This window comes from Melanostigma gelatinosum (assembly GCF_949748355.1).
Source record: "Melanostigma gelatinosum genome assembly, chromosome: 20".
Classification (NCBI taxonomy): Eukaryota; Metazoa; Chordata; class Actinopteri; order Perciformes; family Zoarcidae; genus Melanostigma; species Melanostigma gelatinosum.
In genome coordinates, this window is record NC_136653.1 from 20,231,494 (window position 1) to 20,252,108 (window position 20,615).

The window sequence follows — 20,615 nt, forward strand, 5'->3', positions numbered from 1 at the left end:
CCTCAGATTCTGTGGCAATGGCGACATGTTTTGGTCACAACTTCAGTTCTGAGAAGAAGAATTAAAGCGGCCGGTTGTGTTCAGGCAACGAAACGACGAAGTTACGTTTACAAAAAGATGGTTTGGTGTTAAAAAACATTCAGAAGTGGTGTTACTCAAGTTACGTGACGAATAAGTCAACGTTGACTCCTGGGGTCATGGACAGAGGTCTCCTGGGACATGGACAGAGGTCTCCTGGGACATGGACAGAGGTCTCCTGGGTCATGGACAGAGGTCTCCTGGGGACATGACAAGGTCTCATGGGGTCATGGACAGAGGTCTCCTGGGACATGGACAGAGGTCTCCTGGGTCATGGACAGAAGTCTCCTGGGTCATGGACAGAGGTCTCCTGGGACATGGACAGAGATCTCCTGGGGACATGGACAGAGGTCTCCTGGGGTCATGGACAGAGGTCTCCTGGGTCATGGACAGAGGTCTCCTGGGGTCATGGACAGAGGTCTCCTGGGACATGGACAGAGGTCTCCTGGGACATGGACAGAGGTCTCCTGGGGTCATGGACAGAGGTCTCCTGGGGTCATGGACAGAGGTCTCCTGGGACATGGACAGAGGTCTCCTGGGACATGGACAGAGGTCTCCTGGGACATGGACAGAGGTCTCCTGGGGTCATCGACAGAAGTCTCCTGGGGTCATGGACAGAGGTCTCCTGGGGTCATGGACAGAGGTCTCCTGGGTCATGGACAGAGGTCTCCTGGGGTCATGGACAGAGGTCTCCTGGGGTCATGGACAGAGGTCTCCTGGGACATGGACAGATGTCTCCTGGGGTCATGGACAGAAGTCTCCTGGGTCATGGACAGAGGTCTCCTGGGTCATGGACAGAGGTCTCCTGGGACATGGACAGAGGTCTCCTGGGGTCATGGACATAGGTCTCCTGGGTGAAAGTCCCTGAACTACATCAACTGTCCTTTGCTCACGATTACGTGATTTACATAAACATCGAGTTAATGAGACAAATATTTCCGTCTGGAGGTGGTGGAGACAAAAACAGAGCAAAAGAGAGAATAATGGACTCAAAGACCCCGAATGCATCATCATGTTGATGTGGAAATAAAGTTCAACACATCAACTTTAGTGTTGTGTTTACAGTTTGTTTCTGCTGCAAACAAGTAGAGAGAAAAATCAGTTGTTGCAGGTTTAAAGATATTAAACGTATTAAATACAACCGTTAATAGAAATACACAGCGGGAGAAGGGAACACTCCTCCCGCTCTACAACTCTGACCTTTCAGTCAGAAATGTCAGAAAAAGATTCACCAACTGGTATTTTCAAAACTATCTGGTAGAACTGGTTCCTGTGATACTATGAACTGGGTTTCAGACACACAGACACTCACTTGTTGTGCAGTAAACTCTCGTTACGCTTCTTTTCCACAAGCTCACTTCATAACTAGTGCAATGCTCTTTTTTTAATTCAGTGACCAGTTTTGTTACTCGGAAGAGACTTATTTTGTATCGATTCCTTTAAAGAAAGATCATTAATATATCTTTATATACAAAACGTGGGTGGCTGCATCACTTCCAAACGTTTTCACTACTTTTGTATAATTTTTGTGGCAAAAACAGGCCTAAAATATTCAGCTGGCTCGTGTCACATGACCTAATAAAGCAAGATTAATGGCACATGTGAGAGGAGGACAGAAAGGAAATGTAGATTTAAAAAACACAGCGAGATGCTCAATTTGTGACAGTGTTTAAAAACACCCTGAAAGTTGTCAAAGAAAAGAGTTCTTTATTTATACCATCTCTTCTTAAATCGGTTTATTAATTAGCCGATTTAAATCGACTGATCGGGAAGAATCACACAAAAGCACGATTTCAAATCAGACCAGAGGTCTGTTCACTCGGTTCTTGGAAATACGTCGTTCAGCATGAAAAAACAAAATGAAATCGACTAAAGAAATCTGAAGACCAAAACAACCGATTAGTAATAAATGATGTAAATAAATACATTTGTTATTAATAGCCGATATGAGTCATGTGATTTGTCTTCTTCTAAACATTATTGAATATATTTTAACAATAATAATTTAATCATTTTAAATATAATATAATATTTTTAAAAAGTAATAAATGATCGCCATCGTTAAAATTGTGACAAAACGTATCGTTAATGTGTTTTAAAAATGTGCAGTACAACACATTAATCAAATGAAATGTTAATTCTGTGTTGGGCGGAGGCGTTTCTGTTATTCTGTCCACGTCTCCTCAGCAGACAAACATTCGTCTTCTCACACAATGACCTGGAGAATTCCACATCCCACAATGCAGTTGGTTGTCAAGAGATGTCTGTTGGCGATGAATCATTGGTGACAGGAATGTTAATAAGTGTGTAAGGAGGAAACATTCAAAACTCAAACAGAGGCTGATTTATGATCAATAACTTGTGATATTGGGTTCGATATGAAGCTGTTGGATATGAACTCTGTGATGAACTGGTGGATTTTTTTTTGGGGGAGCGATTTTGTATCGACGAGAATAAATAAGGAGGACGCGCGCGGTGCAGCTGAGCGACTAAAAGTATCAGGTCTGACCCGTTCCGATCCTCCGGCCGCGAACCTGCCCCCGAGCCAGGGTTTGGCCTCCCGTTGGATCATCGTGAGTCGACACCACACATGGCGCTGAATGCGATATCTGGCCACTGCAATCCAGCCGCACACCGACGCCACTGCAGAGGAGCAGGACGGATGCCTTCACGTGCCAAAAAAAAGAGACTCCCGCAACATCAACACCGCGTCGCTGCTCCACAGATTACGCGCTAACTTTACGCGCAAATTACCGCTAATTACGCGTTTTACGCACCTGTGCGCCACCGCAACAAGCGCAAACTTCACCAAACACTGAGATGGTTAAATCCCCAAAACACAGACACACGCGCACACACACACAGCATAATGACTTACATGAGATGAAGCGCGCGGGTAAACTGTGAAATGATGTTTTATTTCTTACCTGCTCTCGTGAACTGAAGTGACAGCAGCTGCTGGTTTGAGTGACTGGAGGAGCTCTGAGCCGGGCACCACATCCACCAGGTGTGTAAAGACCGCGACAATGAGCAACGAATGGACTTCCTGTGAATCCACCTTCACAATAAAACTCTCTTTCAGTGACCTGAGTTCAGTTAACTTTATATTTACAGAATATGTAATAACAATAATAATACTCATAATGATAATACATTGTCAATATAATAACAATGCATACAATAATGCATTTTTGCAAACGATGATAGGCCTTCTTAGTCAGCAGCTTGAAGTTATAATTACATTTCAGGTACTTGAGGCCTGAAATCAATACTCATGTCTGTCGTTACATTTAGCAGAGTCACATGACTGCACGACTTCATCAGCGACACGACCGGCTGTGTTCATCGGTATGAAGAAAACAGATATGAGTCAACAGCAAACTTTATATTTAATCTGTTGTCACATCACAGAATATAGATTAAATATCTGACTTCTTCTTTCAAACTGAGGACATGAGGACATCACGCTCTCTGGCTCTCTGGTGAAACGGCTCGTTGGTGAAACGGCTCGTTGGTGAAACGGCTCGTTGGTGAAACGGCTCGTTGGTGAAACGGCTCTCTGGTGAAACGGCTCTCTGGTGAAACGGCTCGTTGGTGAAACGGCTCGTTGGTGAAACGGCTCTCTGGTGAAACGGCTCGTTGGTGAAACGGCTCTCTGGTGAAACGGCTCGTTGGTGAAACGGCTCTCTGGTGAAACGGCTCGTTGGTGAAACGGCTCGTTGGTGAAACGGCTCTCTGGTGAAACGGCTCGTTGGTGAAACGGCTCTCTGGTGAAACGGCTCGTTGGTGAAACGGCTCTCTGGTGAAACGGCTCGTTGGTGAAACGGCTCGTTGGTGAAACGGCTCTCTGGTGAAACGGCTCGTTGGTGAAACGGCTCGTTGGTGAAACAAAGTTGTCTATAAGTGCACGAATGCAAAGTGTTTTCTTTCTTCATGACATCACACCCCATCAGGTCACCAGGTTACTTTTAAACGTGTACGTGTCTCCATAGTCTGCTGTCTTTCATCTGCATTGAATGTGAAGCCAAAGCATGGTATATAATAACTTGTAGACCATGCATTATGCAAAACACTGGATTAAATATACCACACTGAATATAAGATAAGATAGAACTTTAATAATCCTGAAGGACATTCTTGTGCCAGAGTTCCATTGAAGATAACAACATAACAACTCTTAAGAGTAAAATAAATAATACTGACATCTCTGCCAATAGAATAGAGTAAGGTGAACAAATAAAGTAAAAAAGATTCAACTAAAATAGAAAAAGTAAATTACAACAACAAAGAATAAATAGAAAAGTGATATTGAGAGAGATAATGAAATAATAAGAAAGTCATATTGACACATAGATTAATGAAAATTACATTGCACATGAAGTTGAAATGTAATATTACACATTATATGGTTATTATTGTTGTAAGAAAGGGGGAGGAGTTAAATAGTTTGATGCTGCAGGTGGAGAAGACCTGCTGCGTCAGACAACATTAAAAATAGTATTTTATATTTTAACACGTCTTTGTTTCAATGTCTGTAAACTATAACAACACAAACAAACAAAAACAACGATAAGAAAGGAAGATAATTACATTTCGCTTTACCATTAACATGTTTATTTTGAAGGGTAACTCGCGTGACTTCCGGATGCGCTCTTTTTTCTCTCTAACTTGCTGCAGCTGATGACAACCAGCGGTTTCCTCTGTTAAACCACGCCTGCAGCTTCCGAACAGAAGAGACAGCTCACACATATATATATATATAAATTATATATATATATATATATATACATATATATATATATATCATGCATATGAGAGATAAAAATCATAGTAACACCACAGAGGTTTGGTTTCGTGAGAGATGAGAGGAAACTGCTTAACTTGAAACCACACAGTTAAACACACATGTTCTTTTTCTCTGCAATCAGCTGCAGCACATCATTAATGTGTCATGAGCTCTGTGTTTACGTGGGTGAGGAGAGGAGAGGAGAGGAGAGGAGAGGAGAGGAGAGGAGAGGAGAGGAGAGGAGAGGAGAGGAGAGGAGAGGAGAGACGGACCTTTCTGTCTTCGGTAATGTGGGAGCTTCAACAGGAGAACTGATGTATTCTGTTCTCCTGTATACAGGAGAGTTAAGAACACGGATACAGAATCCTCTGTGATCAATGATGTCACCATCATGTCCTGATGCACTGGACTCCTGAAATGACTCGTGTCAACACATCTCCATTTCAGAACCAAAGAATTTAAATGTATTATAAATCAGTGGATATGTTGCAGGCAAAACAAATGAAAGGGTTTAAATGGAAGAAAGGAGTTGCTCAACAACAACAACAACAACAACAACAACAACAACAACACGGCACAATGCAGGTCAATGGAGAGAATAATGTTCCCCTTAAAAAACAAGTTTAATGTCCATGAAGGAATCTGAAATCATTTCATGGTTTAATAAACTATGGACATAAAGGAGAGTTTGTGTGCGTGTGTGTGGACAGACAGGAGGACAGACTGACAGGTGGACAGACAGGAGGACAGACTGACAGGAGGACAGACTGACAGGAGGACAGACTGACAGGTGGACAGACAGGAGGACAGACAGGAGGACAGACTGACAGGTGGACAGACAGGAGGACGGACAGGAGGACAGACTGACAGGTGGACAGACAGGAGGACAGACTGACAGGAGGACGGACTGACAGGAGGACAGACGGGAGGACAGACGGGAGGACGGCCAGACAGCCTCCTCATTGATGTAAAGTTGTAGAGACAGTCAAACCTGTTATCTCATATTCAAACTCTGTCTCTCACACACACACACACACGCACGCACGCACGCACGCACGCACGCACACACACACACACACGCACACACACACACACACACACACACACACACACACACACACACAGGAACCGAGGTGTCAAAGTGCATGAAGCAACATTATTATGGAGGAAGTGTCGCTCTTCCTGCTCTGTCGATGTATAAAACGATAATCATAACAAACCTGGTGAGTGGACTGATCCTGGACCAGCTGCTACACATTCTGACCTCTCTGTGTGTTTAACGTCCTCAGAGCTGAACCAGGTTCACTAAAGACCATGAAAACAGTGTTTCTACCGGAGACAGTGGGTCTTTAAGACAGCTACTCATCACTGATAGAATATGAGAGACCGGTCCACCGCAGACAGACCCAGATCCTCCAGCAGAGACCGGTCCACCACAGACAGACCCAGATCCTCCAGCAGAGACCGGTCCACCGCAGACAGACCCAGATCCTCCAGCAGAGACCGGTCTCTGTGTGTGTGTGTGTGTGTGTGTGTGTGTGTGTGGTGGCACAGCATTCCACCAGTGAGCTGCCTTCACAGAGAATGTATTCACTGAACGAGCTTGACCTTTGTGAATGACACAATCACCTCTTGAAGCAGATCCAGTGAGTCTGCTGCTTTGAGCGCTTTGTTTAATAAAATCAATAAGTGGAGGCGGGGCCATACCATGTAAAAATCTAAAAACCAGACACACATCAGTGAATTTAATGATGTTCTCCCAACTCAGGATATGATGTTTGGTGAGAACATGCAGTGATGGTGACTTTTGGGTTTTTCATCAAGTGTTTTTCGGGCTTGTTTGTGGAGAACATGAATGGGTTTTAATGTCGTGCTGCTGGCTTGTGCCCAGCTGGTTAAGCAGGAGGTCAGATGTGGATAATCATTGCATGAAAATACAATTTTGCAGCTTGCATGGTTAGACAGTGTCTGATATATCTAAAATTCATGAGATTAAATTTCAAGACATTTGTCACATGTTTTACCTGTTTTTTAAAAGAGAGATTAGAATCAATAAAAATTCCTAAATATTGAAAATCTGACACGACCTGTAGCCTCTCACCAGCAACATAAACATCTGGCTCCAGTGACACTCTGCAAGCTCTCTTTGTGAAGAACATAAACAGTCTTTTTAACATTCAGGTGAAGGCAGGAATCTGCTGCCATCGAGTTACATTTGTCATTGTGGACGTGAGTTTAAGTGCAGCCTGTTCTTTGTTCCTCTGCGTGCGCATAAATCACAGTGTCGTCAGTTACGACGATCATAAATCAGAATTGTGCTGCAACTAACTGCTCGTTTTATTGTCGTTTATTATTTTGTCTATTATTTAATTGTTTGTTCTATAAAATGTCGGTCAGTGTTTTTAATGAGTTTCTTTTTGCACTTTGTCTTTTGATGTTTTTGTTGTGCAGTGAACATATCTATATGAATATAATATAAATATATATTTATATTATATTAGTTTGAACGTAGTACACATTCTTTTGTTGTAATGTTTGTACTTGATTGTTAACATGTGGAAACATCTGGAACATCTTTTACTGATGCTGGTTAGTAAATGAATACCGTTCTCATCAGCTGCTCTGCTTTTATTTTCTTAATGAAGTAGTTCAGCCCAGAAGCTAAAGCAGGTATGTGATCGATGTTTTGGGGGAAGTTATCACTGTTATACAAGTCCTTCCATCGTTGAATTATAACATCTGTATTTGATTCTGAGCAGCTTCATTTTTTGTTTTAAACAGAAATGTTTCTCAACACAAAGACATCAAAAAACAACAAGCATCATCCAGAATCATTTATTCCTCCAGTCAGAGACAAACACACTTCCTGTGTTACTTCTATTCTCCTGTTGTAGTTTTTAAACTTGTTTGTGTGATTCACATTTCTGTACAAGTAATGCAGACGAGTTTATCCAAAATTAAAAAAGAAAAACAAAACAGCTGAGAGAAATAAAATGCAGTTTTCAAACTCTTCTGCTAAAACAAAAACAAACTAAACAAGACTGAACGAACAGATGGAACCGACGATCACATTAACAATAAAACCATCACGTGTCACTTCATGACAAACAGAATCACAGCTCGACATCTATGAAAACAACGAGAGACACGTTCATCTGATGAACGTTTATTGATATTAGATAATCCATCCAATCAGAGCTGCACGTCAACGTCAGACGGCGGCCGTTAGTCTCGGTGGAAACCAGAAGCCGTGAGAGGAGAAACCAGAGCAGGGAGCCAAGTTTCACAACGTTACATCCTTGAGATGCATGCGGTGCTCAGAGCGACTCCAGTTCAGAAGACAGAGGAGGAGGAGCGGTGTTGAGACTTTCTAAACGTCTCCTTCTGTAAACTAAACTCACGTAAAGCGACGCACCGATTCACACTTTCTCTCCCCCGACACAGAGTCTGATTCCTAAAGAACGTATCAGCTGAAGTCAGAGCAGTTTCATTTATCTGCATCTTTAAAATCTGCCTCTTGGTGGAAAAACAAGATTTCTGTGGAAAAACGACAAAAAAAAGGATCTGTGGCTCGACACTGAACTGACGTTTGAAACATTGAGAATAATCTGTATTACATCTGTCTCACCTCAGACTCTTAACCCCCCCCCCCCTATGAACATTTCATAAATTACACCAATAAAGGGATTACAAAGTGTCCCTGTTGTCTAAACACTGTCGACTGTGGTGTTTAAATGGAAGCTGCTTGAGAGTGAATTCTGCACACAGGAAGTAGCCGAATCCACATCCGACAAAAAACTCCACCAAGATAGTTCCTGGGCCGTCGGAAAGCACTTTGAGGGACCAGGAACTACATGAACAGGGTCAACGTGTTCAGTGACCATCCTGCTCTGTTTGGGAGCAACAACTCAAAATGCTTTGTGTGAAAAGGTTCAGCTACAACTACAACTCAAAGTCCTGTTTGTAGTTTCTGCGAGTAATAACGACATTAAACTCACTCAGACCGGCTGTAAACAAACCTGTAGCTCATGTATTTGGAGAAGAAACCTGAAATGTTGGTAATTATCCCTCACTGCAACTACGGCAAGTGAGACGGGTCAAAAGGTACGGGAAGTCGATGACGGACGTTTCAGGACGGAGAATTTGGTCGATAGTTTCACCTTTGTTTTCTCCCCCATGAGTAAGGTTTGTTCACATCCATCAACGTGGAAAGTGAAGCGTCATTATCAGCGGAAAAATAACAGATGAAAGTGTGAAAAGTTGACTTTGACGTGCAGGAGGCCGACGGTCCGTTAGCTGCGACTCACTGCTGAGGAGCGTTGTGCTCGCCGTTGTCCACCGTCCTGATGATGACGATCTGCTCCAGGCTCTGTGCCGGAGACGGCGGCGGCCGCAGCTGCTCCACCAGAGCGTGGAGCGTGTCCGAGTTGATGGTCTGCTCCTGGTCGGCTTCGTAGGTCACCTGGTCGGCGGCGATGTGAGCGGGCTCCGTCTTGAAGTCCTGAATGACGGCGGCGGTGGCGGCTGCAGACGGAGGCGGGGCTTTGGGCTTGGGGGTGGTCGGTTCGGGGTTCGGCGGCTCGCCGTCTTCCGGGATGGAAGCCATGCTTTTGGTTTCCTGGGTGAGTTTACTCTGGACGAAAGCCACGGGATGACTGGAGGCCAGGAGGACGACTGCTCACACACACACACACACACACAGTTACCAAACAGGTGAAGTGTTCTTCCATTTCTGTATCGGTTCTTCACCACATTTCAAACTATTAAAGCTGTCAGCGATGCATAAACGGTTTGGATAGAGGACCAACCAGCAGGATGAACTGTTGTTCAGTCTAAAGCTCCTTTAAGATAGTTTCCTTTAGCGCAATGCTCAGCGTGAATGAGAGTTCTCTCTCTGGTGAACAGTTACACAGAGTTGAGGGCTTTTATTGTGAAATGTAAGAAGGGAAGGAAGGAGTGGATGTGGTCACGGTTGAAAGAAGTAATAAAGTTTGCCGTCTTAGTTCGGGCCTCAGTTGCCTTTTTTCTTTTTTAAGTACCTACTTTAACCTACTTTATTAATATTTAGATCAGGTTTTTATGATGTTTATTTAGAACTTATACTTTAAATCTATTAGAAATCTAAATATTTATGTTTTTAACACTCTGAAATATGTACAAAACCACATAAAAGTATGTGAAATGTGTAAACATGTGAGGAGACATAGTGGCAAATATGGTGAAATAAGAACAACAACGCCCCCTGGTGTTAAATCAGCGGTTTCTCTTAAAGGGACAAATAATACAAAATAAAAATAATTCTGATACCGAGCATCATGCGTCTCATACGTTACACATGGTAGAGTTTTAGAAACACACACACACACACACACCTGCTCTGGCTCTCTCCTTGTGTTGCCGCACTTCGTCAGCGTGAGCCTTCTCCTGGTGTTTGATCATGTTCTTCACGCTGGCGAAGCGGTTTCCACACAGCAGGCACTGCACTCCGTTGTTCCCCTCTGAACACACACACACGCACGCACACACGGTTAAAAGTTAATTTGTTTATCACTCTTTATAGTTTCCTGAATGGCGTCATGTTAATTTAGATCAGCTGGTTCCTGATTTAAATCAAAAAGATCTCCATCGTTTCCTGTTTTACACTGAAGAAAACCAGCCAGTTGTTGCCAATAAACTGTAGAACTCTTCTCGAGGGACGAGTATCGTGAGGGTCTGATGGATACTAGTACTCTTATCGGTTCTTTTTGATTGTTCAGTGAGGAAACAAGACAATTAATTCAGAAAATAATCGACATTTCTTTATTATTCTTGTATGTAAACAAACAGTCTGTCTTGCGCAGCAACACAAGAAGTTCTCTAATCTGTAAAATGTAAAGACTCACCTGGGTGAAGTCGCCTCATGTGTTTCTTCAGTTCAGAAGACGTCACAAAACTTCCTTCACACTGCGAACATTTGTACGGAGTCTCACCTGAAATACAAACACACATATTTATACAGACACACGTTAAATATTCACACCGCGACTCTAGCCGGCTGAAGAAATAACATCTACCGTTACAATCAACACTTGAAATGATGACAGGGTAGTGAGAAAAGCGTACTTAGATGTATCAGATATCATCAGAAACACTGGCAACGAGGCAGATAATAATGAGAATGAATATTTAACTACATTTAAACCGTGTCCTCTCAACTCAAAAGGAATCGGGTTTGAAATTAAATCAAACACTGTTAATTAAAAAGCTTCTCTAGAAGACACTCAGTCACTGATCCACAGAGGGAACCATAATTCATTTAATTTAAATGATATTAATTCTTTCAGCCCATAAAGGATTCATAAACAGTTACTCTTTGCTCCCAAATTTAAACCATCGTCTGGACTGGAAACAAACAAAATAGAAAGATATTAAACGTAAACAGTAACTACAGGAGAAGAAGAAGAACCCTCTCACCGGTGTGTTTTCGAGCGTGTGCGATGAGCGATGAGGAGACGGAGAACGACATGCCGCACAGGTCGCACTGGTACGGTTTCTCTCCCGTGTGTCGCCGCTTGTGATACGTCAGCGTGCTGGACTGAGCGAACGCCTGGCCGCAGATATCACACACGTAGGGTTTCTCCCCGCTGTGCAGTCTGAGGACGCGCGCGCACACACACACGCACACACACACACGCACACGCACACGCACACACACACACACGTCGCTACAATACTTTTTCTCTCCAAACACAATGTTACACTCTTCAGATAAATGGTAAAATAAAAGGAACACTAAAGTGAAAATGGATATTGTGTATTTTGCGTGTACCTGATGTGTATTTTGCGTGTACCTGATGTGTATTTTGCGTGGACCTGAGGTGTATTTTGCGTGGACCTGATGTGTATTTTGCGTGTACCTGATGTGTATTTTGCGTGGACCTGATGTGTATTTTGCGTGTACCTGATGTGTATTTTGCGTGTACCTGATGTGTATCTTGTAGTTGGACGAGGTAGCGAACTTGAAGCCGCAGCGCTCGCAGGCGTACGGCTTCTCCTCTCCGTGGTGCATCCGGCGGTGAGCGACCAGCTGACACTTCTGAGCGAAACACTTGTCGCACTCGGAGCAGTTGAACGGCTTCTCGCCTGCAACAAAATGCCGGAGACACGAAGTCAGAAAACACAGAAAACACTCGTTGACATCAACTCGATGTCTCTGGTATTTGATATTGCTGGTCCTCTACTTTAGGGGTGTGCTCATGCTGCTCTCATTAATTACTACAAACGAATCATACACCCTGATGCATCTTATCATCAGTTAACTGTAGTTAATAGAGGACGATTTGAATAAATCTCTTCACTCGACGTAGTGTGTGACGTAGAAGCGCCGCTGCTCGTTTTCCCTACAGCTCAATAAGCCTAGTATTACATTTCTTAAACACGTGATTATTTCTTCTAATGCTAGCAGAGCAGAGCTGATCTGTAGTTCAGGATTCTCCACTAAAATACACTGAAGGGCAATCTGTATTTGGCTGACAGAAAACCAGACAATTATGATCAATTGTTTGCTTCTCAAACGGGAGGATTTGCTTCCTTTCTGCGCTTGAAACTGAATATTTTGGGGTTTTTTGGTCGGACAAAAGAAAACATTCAAAGAGCTTGAAGTTATGAGAATTTATGGTCTTGGTGTCCTCGTATTGTATCGTATTGAGTTTTTGTGTATATGGACTCGTGTGTTGAATATAAATATAATTGATGAATAAAATGATCATTAGCAGACAGACTCCCTGGTTTACTTCTTCAGGACGACCGTACCCAAAATGGCAGAAAAAAACAAAACTGTAAATCCCCGTGCAGGCGGTTTATTGGTCGTCGCTCAGCTCACCTGTGTGGATGCGCAGATGAGTCTTCAGCTGGGTGGCTTGCCGGAAGTTTTTAGAGCAGAAGATGCAGACGAAGGGCTTCAGGCCCTTGTGGATCTTCTCGTGTCGCCGCAGGCTGCTCACGTCTTTGAACAGCTTGTTGCACTCGGTGCACAACAGCGACAGCTCGTCCATCTCCGACGGATCGCGTTCCCCGATGTCAAAGTCCTCGTCGTCGTCGTCCTCCCCCATCATCATTCCCAACATGTCATCATCCGACCCCGCCCCGCCGCTCTCCCCTTCCTCTCCCTCCTCCTCTGCCGCCATCTTCCTCCTGCCCCGCCCTCTACCACGCCCTCTCCCGCGGCCACGCCCTCTCCCACCGCTCAGCCGGGGCTTCTTCGCCAGGAAGTCGTCGTCGTCGTCCTCCCGTGAGGGGCTCCAGTCTTCGGAGAAATCCCCAAAATCCTTCACGCTCCCGTCAGAATCCTCCAAAAACAGATCCTCTGTTTTAATACCACCTCTCCCTCTCCCCCTCCCCCTCCCTCTCCCTCGGCCTCTCCCCCTCCCCCTGTAGCCCTGGGTTTTGGGTGTGCCGTCGGCCGAGCTGCTCGGCTCCACCTTCTCGCCGCTAAATCTCTTCGGCCTGCCTCTCTTCCTTCCCGTTCCTCTCCCAGCGCTCTTCGGCGTGACGGGGGTGTACTCGTCGTCGCTCTTCTCTCCCTCTTCCACATCCACAAAGCCGGCCTTCTCGGCCTCCTGGCCCTGCTCTCCCCCGCCGGCCGCCACCGCCCCCCCCTCCTCCTGACTCTCCCCCGCGACCGAGACGATGGACAGCGGGACCGGTGAGGAAGGGCTGCCGGGAGAGGCCGGACTGGGAGGAGAGAGACCGGCTTCTTTATCCATCTCCGACTGGGACGTTTCGCTGAGCTCGGCCCAGTGGGGGGTCTCCACCAGATACTTTGTGGCCTCCGATATTCCCAGGAACACGGCAGCTCGACGCACAGCTGCTTGTCTGGTGCTGAAAACACAAACATTTTAGTCTTTCGAGCTACTTGACGAATCGTTGAATCTAAAAACACCCGCGCTGAAGCCGTTTTTTACCTGCTGAGGTTCATCTGGCCGGTGTAGATGAACTCCAGCAGCTTCTCCAGAGCGTAGCGGCTGACCTTCTCGGGGTCCAGCGTGGTGACCTCCTGGCCCTTTTCCGCCTGGGTGGAGAAGTACTTGCTGAACGCAGCCAGGATGTTGCGGTGGGCTCTGAACTCCACGTCTCGCACCATGATGGTTATATCGCACAGGAAGTCCATCTCCCGCTGCTGATGTAAGCGCTGCAGCAGCAGCTTCCCGTGATTGGTGACCTGAGTCATCTCTGCTGCTGACAAACGATAGAAGACACACATTTACGCCTCTGTGATTAGATTCCTCCTCTTGTTGAGGTGTCGTCCTCTGGGGGGTGCTGCAAGAGGATACAACCAACTGAGAAGAGTTTCATTTCAGGAGAAATCAGCCTCATGAACCACAAAAGGAAACGCAATCTCTTTAATTATTGCTGCTACAAGATGTTCACGGATTGATTTATGAGATTGTTTTAATAAGTCTGTTTGAACACTTGTGGACTGAAAGCAAACAGTGAACGTCTGCTGCACTGACAACACAAACGAATGTCTCTCACACAACAAAGCGTGTTGTTCTATAAAACTATCATGGTGGTCTGCAATAGTCGCTTAATTTGAGAACTTTAGAGACATTTCTGACACCAAAAGGGTAAATTGTATGTAACTGAGGATGAAAATCAAAACAATTAACAATTGTTAATGCGACAAATGTAAATGTTTCTGATGTTCTTTTTAAATAGTTCTTCAAAGTTTCTATTATTCACTTTTCTTAATGCCAAAATCTAAAATGTTAGTCAGTCCTAACCTTAGATAAACCTTTAAACACAGCTCACACGTATAAAGTTTAATCATCTTTCTCTAAAATATATTAAAAAGGCTCAATAATTCCCTAAACAGCCGGCCACTGTACTTAGCAAAGATTATAAAACAGGAAGTAACCGTGTGGCTCACTGCTTGTTGTTTTTACGTTATTTTTGGACAACAATGGAGCTCTACAGTCAGACAGACAGGATCGTGAAGGACCCGTCTCACATCCGCTTCAAGCTTTTCTTTCCTCCTCACGTCTACAACACGACGAGAACAAGAAGACCGGTTTGATCCGTTCTTATGTAGATAGTAAGCAAAGGGGCACGTATTGATTCAAGTTGATTGCAGCAATATTGGCCATAAATAAAGTATATCTTATCATATCTATGGTAAAGAATAATACATTATATCAGGCGTGAGAACAGGAGAAATACTGACTTCTTGTAGTTTTGAAGTACTTTATTAAAGAGTATTTAATACTTATTCAGGCCTTTAAATAAACTAACATGAAAACATACATTTAAGGTCAGACAATTCAAATTGAATATGATTTAATAGGAACAACACAAACAGAATATCTCAATTAAATTATATGACCTCAAAGCACATAATTAAAATTATAAACATTAATATAATAAAGGTACCAACTTACTCTCAGTAGTGTGTCTGCTTCACCGCCTCCGCTTTCTGTTACTCCTAAATGTGTAGCTGTGTGTTGGAGATAGTTATGAATAAATAGAGAGATGGATAGCGAGAAAGACAGACAGAGAGAGAGAGATAGACAGATGAATAGATAGACAGAGAGATAGATGAATGGATAGAGAGAGAGAGAGATATAGATACTTTATTAATCCTGCAAGGAGAAATTGTTCGCTACAGCAGCATTATGATACAGGTAAAGCAATCTGAGTAAAAACTATTAAATGTAAAAAATGCACAATATCTATACAATGAAATAGAATAATATTAACTAACTAAACAGTGGTGCAAAGTTTAAACAACAATGAAAAAACCAAGAGCATCAATACGTGTAAGAAGAAAATCAATGGAGCACAATTAAAGCATGAAAACCAATACATTCATCGTGTATATAAACACTCGAATCGACGATATAAGTCTCTAGAATCAGCAGCTTTGACAGCTGAGATGGAAAATAAGTAGTTTTGGAAAATAAAAGCTTCCGCCTGCTTCCTGAGCAGGCCTTAATGCTAATGCTAGTGCTAACAGCGGTGTCGTAGATAGCTTAAACTGACTCGTAATGGTGGCCTGTCGATACACGTAGGCAGGTGAATATTTCGTATACTGTGCCAGCCACGTGAGGGGCGATTATAGCGGTTCACCGTTAAACCAGCGTGGGTGAAATGTACGAAGCTAACTGTGTTTTTTTGGTAGTGGCAAAAAGCGCGGAAAAAAAACATTGTGCTCTTATTTCGAAGGTTCGATGGTTTGTAACCGGCGACACAAAATGTCGACACAAAATGTCAGAATTCGGCTAATTTCACACGACGAGTCGTGCCAAAACGTCATTGTTGATTATAATACATCGCACATGCCAATGTACTTATTATTTAATCCAGCACAAAGTAAATAAAAGCAGGAAAAAGTACCTTCTAAAATCAGCGATCTTCAGCCATTATCCCGTGACGTCAGTAGTTCTCGCGAGACTTCGACGTTCAAAGCAAAGAGAGCTTGGATCGGTTCAAGATGAACACCGCCACGTCCAGTCAACGGACGGGAGTCAGCTGTGATTACGATCGCAAAAAATATAGGATCAGGCACAAAAAAAAGTAATTCACTTTGAATGAATCCACATTTTAATCCATAGACGTCTCTGTGTCACAACTGTTTAAGTACATGGCTTCTATTTCGGGCTGTATTCATGTATTACGAGATTAAGAAGACATTTCGAGTTATGATAATTATCTCAACCGGAATTTAAAGTTGTGGAGTTTGTTTGTTTTTGTCGTTATTTTCTCGTTTGTCCTTCGCGAGACGCCATCTTCCCTTGTCGCCATAGTGACCCAAACTCCACTTGCAGACTGGACGATGTATATAGAAAACATGTCGGAGTTTTACGCCGCTGTGTGCGCAGAACATAAGATAGAAATAAATCTACACGTCTTACACGTTTTAGAGAAGACCACGGGAACGGAGTAAGTGGTTAAATGTAAAATAAATGACTAAAAGTTGACATTCTTTAGCTGAAGGGGAACTGATAAAATACAACTTCGGAGATAAACTGTTGCCTTCAGGTGCTGCTGGTGAACACTGAGACTTTCTGTGACAACGTCACAGTTTATGAATAAAATGTTATTACTATTACTTATATGCTTTGGTTAATAGGCTACCAAAAACAGATTAAATGCCTCTTTTTATTTAAATTTTACGATTATTTATATTCATTTAAGGGGGAAAAACAGGGTTCAGATGTTATGCGGTGCACCTGAAGGCAGCATTGATGTCTGATCATCAAGTCAATTTAAGTGTTGTTGTTTATTTGGCAGTAATGTATCTCTCTCTGGCAGTAGTGTCACAATAGAACTGAGAGGAAACAACCGTTTGAGAGACGTGCAGCGACTTGATGACGGAGACGTTCTTGCTCTCTCAAAATGTTTGAGAAACCACACAAGTGTGACAGGTGAGCGGGACAGGTGAGCGGTCGAGTTTAGGTGAACACCTGAACTAAGCAGGACACTTTTAATTATTATTATTTTAAATAATCTAAAAGTAGTTTTGTTTGTACCAACAGGTCTTGATGTCAGGTTCAACAACATAACAGACGAAGGCGTTGGACACCTGGTTGACCTCCTACAGGTGAGCAGAAAATGGAGGATGTTATTGATTAGATTCTATATCTTTATTTCATATGATTCATGTTTATCTTTCTGTTTCCACCGAGCAGCAGGACAGCTCATCTCTGCGCTCTCTGGACTTGATGTTCAACGACATCCGGGGAGACGGAGCTGAAGTTCTCGCCAAGAGCCTGCAGGTTTGTGCTTTTACTTATTGCCAGCAAATCACAAAGACAAGACCAAAAAACAACAACAGGCCGCGAAGGCCTCAATGCCAAAAGCCTACAGGAAGGCGGCCATTTTGAATCTCTCTCCCCCCCCCCTCCCCCGTTCTCTCTCTCTGTAGTGTAACAGCACCTTGCTCTCTCTCAGACTGTCCAACAATAAGATAGAGAACAGAGGAGCCATGCAACTGGCCAGCATGCTGCAGGTGAACAGCACCCTGAGGGAGCTGGAGCTGGCCGACTGTGACCTGGTTAAAAAAACACACACACACACACACACACACACACACACACACACACACACACACACATACATATAAATACTGTCCCTGACGCTGGTACAATGAGTAACCACAAGAGAAAGTCATCCTTCTCTTACAGGACACTCAGAGCGTGATAGCGTTCTCCATCGTCTTGAAAAGCAACAAGACTCTTCGCTCTGTCGATGTCAGCCGGCCGCTGCTCTTCAGCCACCAGGTACGAACAACACGTCGAAGATCAGGAACACAAAGAGTCGGTTGTCGTTTCCAGATGTACATGAGCAGATAATAGATCGTCTCTCAGGAGGAGTGGGCTGTGCACGTGGCTGAGATGCTGGCGGTGAACAGCAGCCTGGTGGAGCTCCACCTGGGGAAGATGGGGATGACCGACACGGGGATGGAGAGGCTGAGCAGAGGCCTAAGGCTCAACGGCAGCCTGCGCTACCTGGACCTCCGCTGGTAAGAGACACAAACATCCTCCACATCAAAGCTTTCCTCCTGCTCTTCTGGATTAATGGAGGCGAGTCTCTGCTCTTGTCCTCCCGATCGTGTATTTGTGTGCGCAGTAACCGCGTGACTCGCGACGGCGTGCGTCATTTTGCCGACCTGCTGAAGAAGAACCGGACCCTGGAGGTCGTAGATCTGTCGTCCAATCAGATTGAAGATGAAGGTGCCGCGTACCTGAGTGAGGCCGTCGCCTGGCCGGGCTGCGTCCTGAGAGAGTGAGTCCAGAACATCCAGTTTTCACTCATTTTAAAGGGTTTTAAAGGTCCGAAGAGGAGAAGGTATGAAGTATTTCACTTACTCTAAGGGTTTTTAGCGACCTGAAGAGGAGTGAGTTCCATTTATTGTCTAAATTTAAGTTTTTTTAAAGGTCTTATTGGAGGTAAAAGTATCAAGTTTTTTTACTTAATTTAAGGTCTTTTAATGGTCTGAGGAGACTAAAGTATTGAGTATTTTACATTTTTCTTATTTTAGAGGTATGAAGAGGTTAGTATCTATAGTTTATTTTGATATTATTTGTTTTACTTTAAGGACTTTTAGCAGCCTGAGGAGTTTTTAGGACTTTAAAAAAAAAACTTCAGTTAAACCTATTTTAAGGATCTTTGTGGTCTGAAGGGGCAAAATATACCGTTTTTAAAATATGTTTTCGGTGACTTAATTATTACTTCGATAGATAAACACAGTTTGTGTCTGTCAGGCTGTCTGTCCGCAGTAACAACATCAGGACGGAGGGTCTGCTGTCTTTGGCTCATGCTTTGAAGGTCAACACAACTCTGGACCATGTTTACATCTGGGGGAACCACCTGGAGGAGCCCGTCTGTCAGGTAACATGTTCCACACGTCCCGTCACTTCACTGTCAAACTCGTATTGTAAACGCTGAACTCTCCCTCTTCAGGCCTTCAGGGGGCTGATCGCCAGCGGCCGCCTGCCTCCGGAGCAGACGGACGTCAGCGCGCACGAGGTGGACGGCCGGGTGTTTCTCGCTGAGGTCTTCCACAGTTTGAGGAGACGCTATTACAGGACAAACGGCTTCGACACAGACACGCGCCCCACCAACGCCCCACATTGAGTCAGCAACTGTTTCCCTGCAGTCCAGCTGAGCTTCAAAGCCTCTTATGAGTTCGGGTTACGGTATTAAAGAGCGTAAAAAACAACTCTGGTCTGTTTTATTTGGGGTTTTGAACATGTTTTATGAATCTCTGCAATGAGAAATGAGTGTTTTAGCATCTTGGCCCAACGGGTGCCACTCATTTGGTTCAGAGTAAAACCTCATGACCCGTTTGTATCGATCCCTACATTCATGATCGCTACAAACAGGTTTCCTGATAATCCCTGTGATCTTTCCTGCACTTTGAGATGAATGCGAGCAGCATGCTCACGTTAGAATTCTACTCTCCAAAGTATTCTGTAGTCATACACAGTGGAGCCATGTTCAGGTGAAACATGAATACACTACGTATGTTTAATCTTCGTGTACTTGAAGCCCTACTAATCATCAGTATACTTCAATAGTGCTATTTTGGAACAACTTATTTTGTACTTAATATATTTTAGTTGTGATTAAATAGTAGTGAGTAGTGAAGCCCAATTGAAGTGGATTAGTATATTTTATAGTATATATAAAAATATCCAAAATCACAAAGCAAAGGAACAAATCAGGAGCAAACGCTGGAGCAGGGGAGTATGTGTGTGTGTGTGTGGTGATGAGAAGATTGAAGGCAGCTGGGTGGACTGGGCAGGTGAGTATGATGAGTGCAATCAAGGGACACACACACACACACACACAGACCAGTGGAACCAGTGTAAAGTGTCTTGGTTGTGAAGAAACTTCAGAGTGTTAGCTTTCAATGGAGACTAAAACCATGCACTACTCCCAATGGTTCAGTTAGAGCTGTCAGTTTACTTTGGGTATGCATTGGATAGGCGCTTTAGGCACATTTTACAGGAGTGATAAGAGCCTTAAGAGTGATAAACAGCCTCCAAAATGATCATACAGTTTTGTAAAACCTTAATTATGACTTATAAACACTGATTTATTGCAGGATTCATATATTAGACAGTTTTAGTTGTGTGCAATCCTTATGTCTGTTTCATGTGTGGCGATTAATCTTTGATATTTCATCAATTACGTGGGGAAGTTATTTTCTGTTTCAGTACACCTGATTGTGCAATATGCTTCTTATATCACGTATCACCTAAATGAGACA

The 20,615-nt window shown here is 43.7% G+C and overlaps 2 protein-coding genes across 5 annotated transcripts; one reads left to right on the forward strand and one right to left on the reverse strand.

Annotated features, from left to right (window-relative positions):
• Positions 1–7,685: 7,685 nt before the first annotated feature.
• Positions 7,686–16,278, reverse strand: mynn (myoneurin). 4 transcript variants are annotated; one of them, XM_079292007.1, is made up of 9 exons: positions 16,235–16,278; positions 15,280–15,335; positions 13,807–14,080; positions 12,726–13,723; positions 11,827–11,986; positions 11,318–11,496; positions 10,747–10,833; positions 10,237–10,362; positions 7,686–9,538 (listed from the first exon to the last, which is right to left on the reverse strand). In XM_079292007.1, the coding sequence occupies exons 3-9, from the start codon at positions 14,070–14,072 to the stop codon at positions 9,168–9,170; spliced, it is 2,187 nt and encodes a 728-aa protein (XP_079148133.1). In that variant the 5' UTR covers positions 14,073–14,080; positions 15,280–15,335; positions 16,235–16,278; the 3' UTR covers positions 7,686–9,167. The 4 variants fall into 4 exon arrangements, with proteins under 4 accessions (XP_079148133.1, XP_079148135.1, XP_079148134.1 ...); XM_079292009.1 differs by lacking the exon at positions 16,235–16,278 and adding an exon at positions 15,656–15,699; XM_079292008.1 differs by lacking the exon at positions 16,235–16,278 and having other exon boundaries at positions 15,280–15,405.
• A 410-nt stretch (positions 16,279–16,688) lies between these two features.
• Positions 16,689–19,477, forward strand: lrrc34 (leucine rich repeat containing 34; the record flags this gene model as incomplete). Its single annotated transcript, XM_079292394.1, has 10 exons — positions 16,689–16,780; positions 17,153–17,278; positions 17,318–17,441; positions 17,530–17,616; positions 17,766–17,894; positions 18,025–18,120; positions 18,208–18,362; positions 18,470–18,625; positions 19,105–19,231; positions 19,304–19,477. 10 exons carry the CDS (start codon positions 16,689–16,691, stop codon positions 19,475–19,477), a joined length of 1,266 nt encoding a protein of 421 aa, XP_079148520.1.
• Positions 19,478–20,615: the final 1,138 nt, after the last annotated feature.